The sequence below is a fragment of the Salvia miltiorrhiza genome, chromosome 8 (genome assembly GCF_028751815.1).
Source record: "Salvia miltiorrhiza cultivar Shanhuang (shh) chromosome 8, IMPLAD_Smil_shh, whole genome shotgun sequence".
Taxonomy (NCBI): domain Eukaryota; kingdom Viridiplantae; phylum Streptophyta; class Magnoliopsida; order Lamiales; family Lamiaceae; genus Salvia; species Salvia miltiorrhiza.
The window spans coordinates 57,377,124-57,391,599 of record NC_080394.1 but is presented as its reverse complement, the minus strand read 5'-3'; the positions used below and the strand labels follow the sequence as shown (position 1 = coordinate 57,391,599).

General features: G+C 33.3%; 1 protein-coding gene across 1 annotated transcript; it reads right to left on the bottom strand.

Moving 5' to 3' along the window:
• Positions 1–562: 562 nt before the first annotated feature.
• LOC130998812 (protein Rf1, mitochondrial-like) lies at positions 563–8,368 on the bottom strand. The gene is made up of 2 exons (XM_057924219.1): positions 6,458–8,368; positions 563–2,615 (listed from the first exon to the last, which is right to left on the bottom strand). The coding sequence occupies exons 1-2, from the start codon at positions 8,287–8,289 to the stop codon at positions 671–673; spliced, it is 3,777 nt and encodes a 1,258-aa protein (XP_057780202.1). The 5' UTR covers positions 8,290–8,368; the 3' UTR covers positions 563–670.
• Positions 8,369–14,476: the final 6,108 nt, after the last annotated feature.

The following is a 14,476-nucleotide window of genomic DNA, read 5'->3' as shown; positions in this document are numbered from 1 at the left end:
AAGTTTCCAGATCTGGATCCTCGAGGGCAAGGATCTCAAAATGGGGGGGGTATTGTTACGATAATGGAGGAGGAGAAGCAAATGAGTTCTGGGCTATTGGCTGAAAAAGGTGCTGAGCTGGCTGAAGAAAGAAATTTCGTTGGCAAAACAGGGGAGGATTTCCTCTCAAAAAGTGGCTAAGGAAGAAGATGGTTGTTATTTGAAGAAGCGTGTTTATGTTATCTATTTAATTGTTATTTGTTTACTTTTCCAAGCCAGTTAGTTACGTGAGGGGACCAGCATATATATATGCTTTGCATGTAAAAGTTTTGACCTAAGAAATGAAATATCCTATCTCCCATGCTTCTGCCTCCTCCTCGGATTCTTTCTCTATTTCTCCCATCTATTCTTCTTCTTCCTCATCAAGTTTTTAACTTTATACACTATCCTTACAGATCCACTACCGTGAAACATAAATCCAGCTAGATCTATTACACAAATTCAAGGAAGAAACATTTCCTCCTAAAATCAACTGCAGATCGAGATGGAAGAATCATCATCACGGCCTCATAGTGTAGGAGTCGAGAAAAAATTGAAGCATTTAAAATCATCAAATCATAGAGATTAAACTAATAAATTTACCCCTACTTTCTGGCAAAATAATACTTCAACTTCTAACAAAACACAACACCTATCTAGAAAAAAGGTCCTTCGGTACAAGTTTCTTAATCTTATCAAATAAAACACTATCTCTACCTTCCTTTACCACAGGTTCAATGAACATTGAAAAAGTAGTTACGTCAAGTGTGAATCCCTTTGAATCCATCTCTTCCAACACGGGCATTGCATCAAGCATCTTGTTCCTTTTGAGAAGACCTTGAACAAAAACATTGTATGTCACACTATCAGGGAAGCAACCGTTGTTTACCATTTGCGTCATCAAATCCTTAGCCTCCCCTATCTGACCTTCGGTGCAAAGTGCACCGATAAGGATTGTATATGTTATGACGTTGGGCTCAATACCTTTGGAGGAAAGCTCATCGAAAAGATCCTTAGCCTCCTCTATCTGCCCTGTTTCGCAAAGTGCACCGATAAGGATTGTATATGTTATAACGTTGGGCTCAATACCTTTGGAGGAAAGCTCGTCGAAAAGATCCTTAGCCTCCTCTATCTGCCCTGCTTCGCAAAGTGCACCGATAAGGATTGTATATGTCATAACGTTGGGCTGCATACCTTTGGAGGAAAGCTCGTCGAAAAGATCCTTCGCTTGTCTAACTTTATTATTAATGCACAATCCCTCAATGAGAACATTGTAAGTCCTTATATCAGGAGACACTTGTCGAGCTTCCATCTCTTTGAACAACTTTAAGCCGTCTTCACATCTGCCGTCACGAAATAAGGCCTCCAACATTATGCTATAAGAAACCACATCGCGCTCTAACCTTTGGTAGGGAATTATGCTAAATAGATGTGAAACTTCATCGACTTGCCCTTTTTTGCAATACCCGTTCATCAAGCAATTGTAGCTTATGATATTGGGCTTGATTCCAGAATTCACTGTCAATAGGAAAATGTTTATAGCTTCATCCATTTTTCCTTGCATACAATAACCATTAATTAATGAAGTATATGTGATAATGTCAGGTTGTACATCAATCTCCCTCATAGATACCAACATATGCTCGGCCTCTTCCACCTTTCCATCTCTGCACCAAGCATCTACAAAGATATTACACGTCACCACACTTGGACTGACCTTGTTAGCAATCATCTTCTTTAAAATGTCTTGAGCCTCGTCCATTCTTCTCCTATTGCACAACCCCTCAAATATTGAATTATATGTCACAACATTTGGTGAAATCCCCTTATCACCCAAAGTGGAGAAGAGTTGGAGAGCATCGTCCACCTTTCCATCCTTGCATAGACCATCAATGACTGCAGTGTAAGCATATACATTGGGTTTGCAGATTCCCTTTTCTTTTTCCAATGTGCAGAGCAAATCAATCGCCTCTAGAGTACCTCCAGCTTTGCATAACCCATTAATCATAGTATTATACGTACGTTCATCGGGCTCGCATAATCGGTAGACAGACATCTTCCATAACACTTTAGCTGCCTCTGGGACCCTTCCAACCAACAAAAGACCTTTCACGAGAGTGTTAAAGGTTACAACATTAGGATCGTACCCACGCTTGAAAAAAATGCCTAAGATCGCAAACCCAAAATCAGGTCTTTTGTGTCGGCAGTAGCAATCAATTGCAATATTCAAGGTGTAGTGATCTACAGGAACATCCCTTTGAAGCATTTCGTCGAATAGATGAAGGGCAAGAGAGTATTGTTTCATCTTGACCACAGCACCCAACAATTTATTGAAAAGAATATCAAAAGGGAGCGGCCGCGTTCTCATCATCTCCCGGAATAGAGCGACGGCATCATCGGGCTCACGTATAGATCCAAAATCGAATCTGGGATAGGCGGAGAAGCGTCTCTTCATTTGGCAGCTGGCATTATCAAAATGAAAAATGGGTAGAAGAAATGATTGATAATGTGGAGAGGCGATGGCAAAAGTGGAGAATTTAGATGAAGAATTCGACAAAATTCTAGCCAGAAACATGGCGGCGTGGTTCGACCTCATTCTTGGGAGAGTTTAGTAGGGCTTCTCACTCTCTTAAGCTCAATTTTGGTCTATGAAAATATATCAGGGTTTTATTTTCATTTTATTTTTTGCTCTATATATATTTTTGGCAAATAAATAAGGAAGCGTAAATTTCTTGAATAAAATATAAAAATTTCCCTCTCAAAAAAATATATAAAAAATTCAATTAAAAAGCAAAGTGACTATAATGCCCTTACTCCAAATAAATACACAAAAAACATGCGTGCTTATATTTCGTGGAACATACACTAAAATAAATTGATTTTCAATCAAAACTAGATGGTTATGAGAGCATGCTATTGAATTGTTTAAGAAAGTATTTTTCTTTTAATAATATTATTTTGTAAAATACATTTCTTCAGTATAGGCTCAGTTGTACAAATTCATGTTTTCATCTTCCAAAATTGATCAAAATGTTTGCTCATAGCTAGTGCCTCAACCTATAAAAATAGTGAGATTATCGCATATTTGGGCCTAACTCGAACCCAAAGCCCGTATATTTGGAGAGTTGGGCTCGAGCACTTCTATAGGTTTAGCCCATTTTAAAAATGGGCCACAACCTTCAATAATTTTTTGGTACGTAGGACTATTCTTGCTCGAAAGTTTTTATCAAAATTTAGTTATCGAGCAAATTTAAATGATAAAAATTATTAATATTTGTTTTATTTCAAAGTTTCAATCTATCTTAATAAACATGAATTAGCCTTATTATAAATTATTTTTAAAAGCTTATAAACTTAACCGTTTAGACAACATATGGAATCTTGAAACTTGAGACAGTCTCTAGATCTAATTATTTCTTCACCATGAAACAAATGAGGATAAAAGTTGGAAATTGTTTAGTAAAATAGAGGAAGATATGTACACGTGTAACCTCTCATTTAGCATGCTTAATATTTTCTCCGATCTCCTATTGTTTTTAGATATTTGAAAATATAGTCTATTTTTTGAATTTATACTATATTAAAATTTTATTTTATTAAAATAATCTTATTTAATGTGTGCATATATGTTAGAAGGTGGTGGGATTGCATACCTTTATCTTCCATAGTATTCAACATGGAAAATGCTTGCAATATTCAAGCCATCCAACATGAATCATGATATTGTAAATCATGAGAAATACTTATTAAGTTTCCATCTCTTTGAACAGATTCCAATTGTCTTCGCACTTGCCTTTAGGAAATAAGGTGTAATGGGAATTGATTTGGACGATTCTGCTGTAGGTTGTAAACAAGAGGATTCTGCTGTGAATGGAGAAGAAGGCTTGGAGGTTATTTTGAGTGGCTAAAGAAGACGTGTTTCCCTAGTGTGTTAGGCGTGTTTTTACTTTCCACTTTATTTCCATTTTTTCTTTTATTGTTTCTTGGGAAGGAAAAAACTTAGTATTTGTATTGCTGAAACTTGGGGAGGAGGGCAAGTAATGAATCATCTAATTCTCGTCTCTCTTTTCTCTCTTCTCTTCTCTCCTCATTCAAATCTATATTCTTGCTATTAATCTTGTTGCTTACACAAGTACCAAGAAAAATACCAAAAAATATTTACATTCAAGTGGGCCCATTACAATTGGTATCCAGAGCACAGGTTTTGCTTCATCTTAGCAATTCTTGGGCTATCATGGAAGACGACACTCGACTGAAGGAATTACAGGAAGCGCAGAAAAGAATGGATCAGATCCTGCACACAGAAACAATGAAGAGAACAGCTGCTGAGGAAAGGATCCATGAACAGATCTCCAATATCGATCAAAAGGTGGAAAACAAGATGCTGGGAATAGATAAAAAATGGAAGCATCTATCAAATACTCTTGCAAAAATTAAACTACAGTTGTTGAATCTGAATAAGGGAGGCGGTGATCGGTCTATATTGGGTGGATTTCCCTTCTCTGAAAAAACAACAGGTAGCGGACCTAAATCCTCCTCTTTCACTTCCAAATTTAAGAATGATTATTCACAAAATGGGTCTGGAAATTCTTTACACAAGGTTGATTTTCCCAAATTCGATGGATCTAATCCTAGATCATGGATTATCAAGTGTAATAGCTATTTCAAACTTACATCTGCTTTGAGTGATGAACATATGGTTCAAATGGCTATACACAATTTCGAGGGAAAAGCCCTACAATGGTTTCAAAACTTTGGTAATGAAAACATTATGGATGTCTCTTGGGATCAATTTCTACAGGTGGTTTCGGCTAGGTTTGAGGATTTGAATGAGGGTAAAAGATTTTTATGGAATTTAAAAATCTCAAGCAATGCCTATATGGACTATGTGGAGAAGTTTGAGGAATTAAGATCTTGTTTACTGCTCAGCAATGATATGAATTATTCGGAGGAATACTTTGTAGCAAACTTCATAAGTGGCCTTACTGATGAGATGCAAGGCTTTATGCTGTTATTCAAACCCAAGTCATTACAGGAAGCTATTGAGATTGGGCAGAGGCAACTCTTTACCTTGGAAGTATTAGCTAAGAGGGTCAGACCTGCCCCTAAAGTCTTCCAAAATCAGGGCACTGGGTACAAGAGGCCAGAGGGTACTGTGTTACATAAGCCAAATCCTTCCACTAACACTAGAACACATGTGAAGCTATTAACTAGTGCTGAGATGGCAGCCCGGAGGGAGAAGGGCCTGTGCTATAATTGTGATGAGCCTTATGTTGTGGGGCATAAGTGCAAACACAGGGTTTTTTATGCCACTATGGATGAAGATCAGGAGCTATGCCATATCCAAAACAATGATGATGAAGTGGAGTTTATTAACGGGAAGCATGAACCTGTAGAAGAAATCCGCATGACTTTGAATGCTATAATAGGAACTACCAACTAAAAAACAATGAGGGTGATTGGTGAAACTGGAGGAAGGAAGTTGAGGATTCTCTTGGATACAGGTAGCACCCTAAGCTTCCTACAAGAGGGAGTAGCTAATGAGCTAGGTGTTCCAGTGGAGAATGAACGGCCTATTCTGGTTAAGGTAGCTAATGGACAGAATCTAACTAGTACTAAAATAGCTCCATACTTCACTTGGGAGGTGCAGGGACACCAATTTACCTTCTCACCCAGAATTTTGGGAAATGAGGTGTATGATCTCATTTTAGGGAGTGATTGGTTGGAGTATTGTACACCTATTGGGCTGGACTACAAAGGGATGAGAAGGAGATGTGTATTAGTTTTAATATTAATTTGTTAATAAAAAATTAGTTATATATCTAAAAATTAGAATTTAATATATTATATAGATATATTTAATTATGTCTAAGTATGAGTTTATCTTGATCAATCTCCACAAACAAACAAGCACATGTACTTTCCCCTTAATTTATGTTAAAATAATTATTCACCTTCTAAGACAACATAAGTTACATAACAACTATGTCTACCTTCACTTTGCACAGGTTCAATCAACATCGAAATTATAATTTTGGCTGATGTCTGTCATGTCAAGTCGAAGTGGAGTATTTTAAATTACATGACATTTCTATTGAAAAAAAATATATACCTAATTATTAGAGCAAAAATTCATATGGAAAAACACAGGTAAAGGAAAAAGAATCCTCATCTATTACAAGCGGAAGGAAATAAAAGACACAAAGCAAAAAACGTCCAAGCAAAGCAAAAGACATAAACTTTAACCCCAAAAAATATTGAAACTAGAAATTGGCTGCGAATTCAAAGAAGGAACATTTCCTCCCAAAATCAACAGCAGATTGAGATAGAGATGGAAGAATCATCATCACAGCCTCATAGTGTAGATGGAGTCGAGAAACAATTGAAGCATTTAAAATAATCAAAACATAGAGATTAAGCAAACAATAACACCTATTTAGAAAAGAGGTCATTTGGTACAAGTTTCTTAATCTTATCAAATAAAACGCTATCTCTACCTTCCCTTACCACATGTTCAATCAACATTGAAAAAGTAGTTTCGTCGAGTGTGAATCCCTTTGAATCCATCTCTTCCAACAGTGGCATTGCATCATGCATCTTGTTCCTTTTCAGAAGACCTTGAACAAAAACATTGTATGTCACACTATCCGGCAAGCAACCATTGTTTACCATTTGCATCATCAAATCCTTAGACTCCTCTATCTGTCCTGCTTCGCAAAGTGCACCGATAAGGATTGTATATGTTATGACGTCAGGCTGCATACCTTTGGAGGAAAGCTCGTCGAAAAGATCCTTAGCCTCCTCTATCTGCCCTGCTTCGCAAAGTGCACCAATAAGGATTGTATATGTTATAACGTTGGGCTGCATACCTTTGGAGGAAAGATCGTCGAAATGATCCTTCGCTTGTCTAACTTGATTATTAATGCACAGTCCCTCAATGAGAACATTGTAAGTCCTTATATCAGGAGACACTTGTAGAGCTTCCATCTCTTTGAACAGCTTTAAGCCGTCTTCACATTTGCCATCACAAAATAAGGCCTCTAGCATTATGTTATAAGAAACCACATTGCGCTCTAACCTTTGGTAGGGAATTATGGTAAAAAGCCGTGAAACTTCATCGACTTGGCCCTTTTTGCAATACCCGACCATCAAGCTATTGTAACAATTGATATTAGGCTTGATTCCAGAATTTACTGCCAATCGGAAAATGCGTCTGGCTTCATCCATTTTTCCTTGCATACAATACCCATTTATCAATGTAGCGTAAATGAAAATGTTAGGTTGTACATCAATCTCCTTCATAGATACCAACATATGCTCGGCCTCTTGCACCTTTCCATCTTTGCACCAAGCAGTCACAAAGATATTACATGTCACCACATTCGGACACACCTTATCAGCAATCATCTTCTTCAAAATGTCTTCAGCCTCATCCATTCTTCTCCTCTTGCATAACCCCTCAATTATTGAATTATATGTCACAACATTGGGTGAAATCCCCTTATCACCCAAAGAAGAGAAGAGTTGGAGAGCATCGTTTACCTTTCCTTCCTTGCATAGACGATCAATGACTGCAGTGTAAGAATAGACATCGGGTTTGCAGATTCCCTTTTCTTTTTCCAATAAGCAGAGCAATTCCAGCGCATGGAGACTACCTACAGCTTTGCAAACCCCATTAATCATAGTATTATACGTACGTTCATCGGGCTCGCATAATTGCAAGACCAACAGCTTCTTCAACACTTTAGCTGCCTCTGGGACCCTTCCAACCAACAATAGCCCTTTGATGAGAGTGGTAAAGGTTACAACAGTAGGCTCGTACCCACGCTTGAAAAAAATGCCTAAGATCGCAAACCCAAAATCAGGTCTTTTCTGTCGGCAGTAGCAATCAATCGCAATAGTCAATATGTAGTGATTTACAGGAACATCCCTCTGAAGCATTTCGTCGATCAGATGAAGGGCAAGAGAGTATTGCTTCATCTTCACCACAGTACTCAACAATGTACTGAAAACAGAAGCATAAGGGAGCGGCTGCGTCCTCACCATCTCCCGAAATAGAGCGACGGCATCGTTGGGCTCACGTATAGATCCAAAATCGAATCTGGGATAGGGGGAGAAGTATCTAATTTGGTGGGTGAGATTATCAAAATTGAATCTGGGTTTGACAAGAAATGATTGATAATGTGGGGAAGCGATGGCAAAAGTGGAGAATTTAAATGAAGAATTAGACAAAATTCTACCGAAAAACATGGCGGCGTGGTTCGACCTCATTTTTGGGATAGAATGTTTTAGTAGGTTTTCTCACTCTCTTAGCTTAAATTCTACTCAGAGTTTTGGGGTTTCTATTTTCGGTTTTATATATACAATTAATCTATCCATACATAATGTGGATATACATAATACCCTTCAAATTTTCATAAAATCCGCTGAGTTATTTTTAGACATATTCAAGCATTAATTATCTAACTCAAAGGCTAATTTACCCCTCCTAATCTTTGGCAAATATATATGGCAGTGGATTTTATTTTACTATTTCTATTGTTTACAAAAATATATAAACCGTTGATTTATTCCTTAAAAATCTAACTAACATTAATAGATATGCAACAATTTTTTTATGAACTAATCGTATATAATTTTTGGATGATGGAAATTATTAATTAATTATACTATTTTCTAGATCAAAACTAATTATTAATTCATAAACATTTAGACTATAATATATTAGCTAGAGTATCCAAAATTATAACAGATTGATTACGTTTGTTTGGTTAATTTATAAAAATATAGTATAGCGCAACAAAACTATAAGGTATTATTGAAATTGAAAGAATAAAAACAAATAATAAAATTGGATGTAAATATGTAATAGTAAGAATAGTATCACACATTCACAACATTGTTTAATTATTGAAAAAAAAAATTATAATGTAGTGCAATACTTTGTAATGTATTGGCAAAATTGGAATTTTTTTTTTGCAAGTCGTTTATTTTTTTTATTATTATTAATTTTGAATTAAATTTTGAGACGGAATATTTTTATCGTTATTTTTAAATTTTATTATTATTAATTTTAAATTAAAATTTGAGATGAAATTTTTCCGTCGTTAGACTTTTAAGACTGAAATTCCGTCTTAAAATTCGTCTCAAGATCATGCGCCGACTGAATTCATCTTTATGTCGTAAAGTCCATCATAAATAACGACCCATGTTATGAGTCAATCTGCAATTCCATCGCAAAAAAGAAGAAGAAGAAGTTTTTTTTTTCTAGTGTTAATTGTCATATACTCCCTCCGTCCGCGATATCGTTTCCACATTGTGGATGGCACGGGTTTTAAGAAAAGTGGTGGATAGTAGTGGATATGTAGTGAGTGGAGTTTGAGTCCCACTATTGTTGTGAGTGGAAGTTTGTGGACCCTACTTCTATAAATGGAAGTGGAAACGATATCGCGGACGGACCGAAATGGCAAATGTGGAAACGATATCGCGGACGGAGGGAGTATATTTTTTAAGATTATTTAAATTTTTAAATAGTATTATTTAAAATATTATTTTATAAATTTCTCTATCAAAATTGTGAATTGAATCGAATAATAGAAAAATCCAAATTGAATATTTGAATTTTATTATTTAAAATACACTTAAAAAATGTCCCCAATGAGACACCAAGCGGTGCGACCTCCTGTCTGTGAACAGTGAGGTCTCGGGTTCAAACCCCACTGCTCCCCCTCCCCAGCTCCCCAAGTAAAAAAAAAATACACTTAAAAAATATAAACGAATATCATTTTGATTCGAATATTCATGAATTATTATACAAATCGAATTCAAAGCACAAATAAAATTCGTTTCATTTACATTCTAGTGTCAGATTAGGGGTCCCGGGGGACAGGCCGCATGCGCCATGTTGAAATGTCATTATATAACCTCTCTTTATCAAATATGCTTTAATCTTATGTAATATTCTTAAGTAATTATATACATTCGATATGCATACAATAATAAAATATATATATATAAATAAGTTAAAATCAACATGTACTACATATGTATGTTAGAAACATTATCATTGTTTTACAATATAATTATATTATAATTTCTATGTAAATCTATATTTACGTAATAGTTATATGTTACAAATACAACTAAAAATATAGTACTATGTGTAAATAATCACTTATTTATGTTGTGAGAATAATGTCATACATAGAAATTGATATAATGCTGTTAATGTCACACATCAACAACATTTGTTCAATTGTTTCAAAAAGTTGCAATATAGTGCAATATTTTTTAAAGTATCATTAAAATTAAAAATAAAGATCAGAAAAATAACAGGAGTCCATATAACGGAGATAGTAGTCTCACACATTAACAACATTGTTAATTAAATACGTTGTTCAATTAATAAATTTGAATGTCTGATGTTTGACATCCAGCAAGGAACGCCCAACGCCTGACACAGCCCTCACATCATGTTAATATTATAACACTATTTCACAAGAATGATAGTATAAATTAGTAAATATGTTCATTGTCAGCGTTGATATACTCAAATATAAATTGTAGTATATATCGAATTTTTAGGACTCAATTGTCATATAGTTTTTTTTTAAATATCACTATATGGATAAGTTATAGTGTTCCTAATATTTTATATAATTTAATGTTTTTTAGAATAATGTAATTTGCATTATTACAATTTTTTATTGATAAATTAGTAAATTTATGAAATAACAATTTTAGTTTATAAACGTTTAAATCTTATATATAATATTAAAATTCTTCAATTAAAACTAGTTAAACATAGATGAAGTTTTAAATATAAGGATAAAGTTTTAAAACTTTATCTTTATATTTATATTGTTAAATCATTATAAGAATTTTTAGAAATCAATTGCCATATATTTTAAATATATATATATATATATATATATATATATATATATATATATATATCACTATGCGGATAAGTTACAAACTTACAATGTCTCTAATACTTTATAATTTATTTTTTTATAGTTATATTTTTCGTTTCAACTATAGTTTTGTATTTTATAGTTAATTATCACTAATTAAGTATTAATAATTAATTAATGAAAATTACTAAAATGTCCTATTATTATTATTGTTGTTGTTGTTGTTGTTGTTGTTGTTGTTGTTGTTGTTGTTGCTGCTGCTGCTGCTGCTGTTGTTGTTGTTGTTAATTGATAAATTAATAAATTTATGGAAATTTTTATATAATGTTAAAAATCTCGAATTAAAAGTAGTTAAATATAGATGATAATGAAATTCAGTAAAAAAAATTTAATAACAATTCAAACATAATATGTCTTACATAAAATTATATAATTTATATGAATAAACTGTTATTTGTATAATAAAATCATATGATTTATTATTTAACATAAAAAATATCTAAATCATTTTGACTTTAGGACCAAAACCAATATAGAAGCTCGTAGAAAAAGAAGAAAATAGATTAATCATACACGATTGAATTAGTTTAATTTTTTTTTCCAACATTGTCATTACTTTATTTTTTTTCCTTAACTTTTAACTTTAGTCTTATATTATGGTTTTTGCCAACTTTTATCTTTCTTTTATTTTATTTTTCAATTTTTTAATCAAATAAATGTAACTAAAAAAATTTGAAATAATCAAAATAAGTAAAATATAATTTTCTGATCGAAACCTTTCAATCCAACTTAGTGAGTTATTTAATTAATTAGGACAATATATTTATGGAAAAAAGTTCCTTAATTATTATGGAAATATACAACTTTGACTTTTACTCATTTACATAAACTATATATCGACTGAGGTTAGATACGTAAAATACTATATTAGTTAATTAGCACTAATTAGGTATTAATAATTAATTAATGAAAATTACTAAAATGTCCTATTATGTATATACATATTAGGTATAAATAGCACTACTCTTATATATATATATATATATATATATATATATATATTTGGCATATAAAGTCGGATGCGTAAATTGCCTTGAATAAAGTATAAAAAATTCAATAAAAAAGCAAATTGACTATAATGCCCTTACTCCAAACAAATAAAAAAGCAAAGTGACTATATTTCCCGCACTCAAACAATTACCGGTGAAGTGTGAAAAATACTTTGTTTAGAGCAGCACGATTTATATTACAAAATAAATTGATTTCAATCAAAACTAGATGGTTAGAGCATCCGCATTGGGCTACTCAATAGCCCCTACTCGAGTAAGGTGGCGATCGAGTAGCCCAATGCAGCCTTTGTCTACTCGAGTATTACTCGATCTATTGAGTAGGTCTCATTTGATGAATTGTTAAGCGCGTGCATGCACGCTTTGAATTAAAAAAAATATATCGAAAAACTTGTTCCATTTAATGATGATGACTATTTTTGTATGATTGTTTTTATATTAAATTCGAAAAATGATTGTTTTTGTAAAATGAGGCGGTGGTGGAATATTTTAGATAAATGATTGTTTTTGTATGATTGTTTTTATATTAAACCTATTTCCCTTATTTTATGATTGTTTTTGTATTTTAATCTAAAATTTCATGTTCTTCTATTTTTAAAAAAATTATTTGGGGAATTGGAAATTGGAATAGCCTCGGACAATTATTTAATTTGAAATAAATTGTGTTATTTAAATTTGAGCAATTAAAATTAAATAAAAAATATAAAAATCAAAACTAAAAAAATCAAGTAAGCTATCAAGTAATCTCAATGCGGCCTCCTTACTCAATGTGGTCGCCTCCTATCAAGTAGGCTATCGAGTAGGCACCAATGCGGATGCTCTTATGAGAACATGCTATTAAATTGTTTAAGAAAGTATTTTTTTAATAATATTATTTTGTAAAATACATTTATTTATTATAGGCTCAGTTGTACAAATTCGTTACTCCATTTCTTTTTCCAAAGTTGATCAAAGTTTTGCCATGTTTGCTAATAGCTAGTACCCCAACCTATAAATAGTAGTGAGATAATCGCTTTGCGAAAGAATGTGAACAAAAAAATAGAATAAGAAATCTTTGTTTAGAGCTATGTAATTATTTTTTCAAATATGTAAGTATGAGTTTATCTTGATCAATCTCCACAATTCAACCCTCAAATACTAATCTATGATAAAAGCCTGTATCCAATTGGGCCTAAGTCGAACCCAAAGCCCATATATTTGGAGAGTTGGGCCCGAGGACTTTTGTGGGTTCAATCCAATTTAAACTTGGGTCATAACCTTCAATTATTTTCAATCGGGTTAATCTTGGTTGAAAGTTTTTATCAAAATTTAGTTATCGAGCAAAACTAATTTAAAAGATATATATTATTAAAATTTTTGCATTATTTCAAAGTTTCAATCTATCTTAATAAACATGAATTAGTCTTACTTATTTATGGTTAATTGCATATAATATCACGAACTTTGCTCGAAATCCATTTTCCCCACGATCTTTAAAAATTTCATTTTCTATCAAATACTTTGACATTTGTTTAATTTCCCCATGTTTTTTTCCCTGATGATTGGAAAAATGATATAGCAGTGACGTGGATTTAATTTTACATGTAACATTGACGTAGAATATATATGAATTTTAAATTACACATATAATATTAAATCATAATAAAAAGCCCTAATTTCTTTTAATTTCTCGTTTTTATCGGGCAAAAGGAAATCAATGATTGCTTTTGGCGCTAGAAAAAAATGATTGCTATCCTTTCCGCCACCTCTTTTGAAGAGTTCCTCTCCAGACCAGTGTGGAAGTCTTCGTGTCGAGGTCTTCCAAACCAGTGGCGTCAATTGCTCGCTAATTACTGGCGCTGATTGCCTCGTATTTACAGTCTTCCAAACCAGTGCGCCGATTGTTGGCGCCGATGCTTCGTCCATTGGTGGCACTGATTGCTGAAACGAGAGTTTTAATGTTTAAACTGAAACACATCGTTTAATTTATTGGAATGGCGTGTGCTGGCGAGCCACGTCAGCACCACGTCGATTCCAATTTGAGGGTAAAATTAAAATAGTGGGAAAATTGAACAAATGTCAAAGTATTCGATAAAAAATGGAATTTTTAAAGATCGTGGAAAAAATGAATTTCGGGCAAAGTTCGTAATATTATATGCAATTAATCCTATTATTTATAAATTATTTTTAAAAGCCTATAAGCTTAACCAAACACCTAGTATATATTAGGCAACATATGGAGTCTCAAAACTTTGTATGAAGTGAGGTGTTTCTTAACACTAGATTGTCAAAGCGTCTTGTAGTGAACCCAACTATTTTTGTGATTTTCTGATATGAATAAATCGTAAACAAGGATATTAAGAAGAAGAAGAGAAGTTGCAGAGAGAGTGAGAATTTGAGAGGAGGAATTGAGATTTCATTTCTGAATGCATGTTTCATGCCTATCCGAGGGCCTTATACCCGAGTGGTCCCAACAACTCACGCACTCCATGCTAC

Coding starts and splice junctions, on each gene's coding strand:
- LOC130998812 (XM_057924219.1), bottom strand. CDS start 8,289: ATGAGGTCGAACCACGCCGCCATGTTTTTCGGTAGAATTTTGTCTAAT. Junction 2,616..6,457: donor GTACCAAATGACCTCTTTTC/TAAATAGGTGTT, acceptor AACTCTCCCAAG/AATGAGGTCGAACCACGCCG.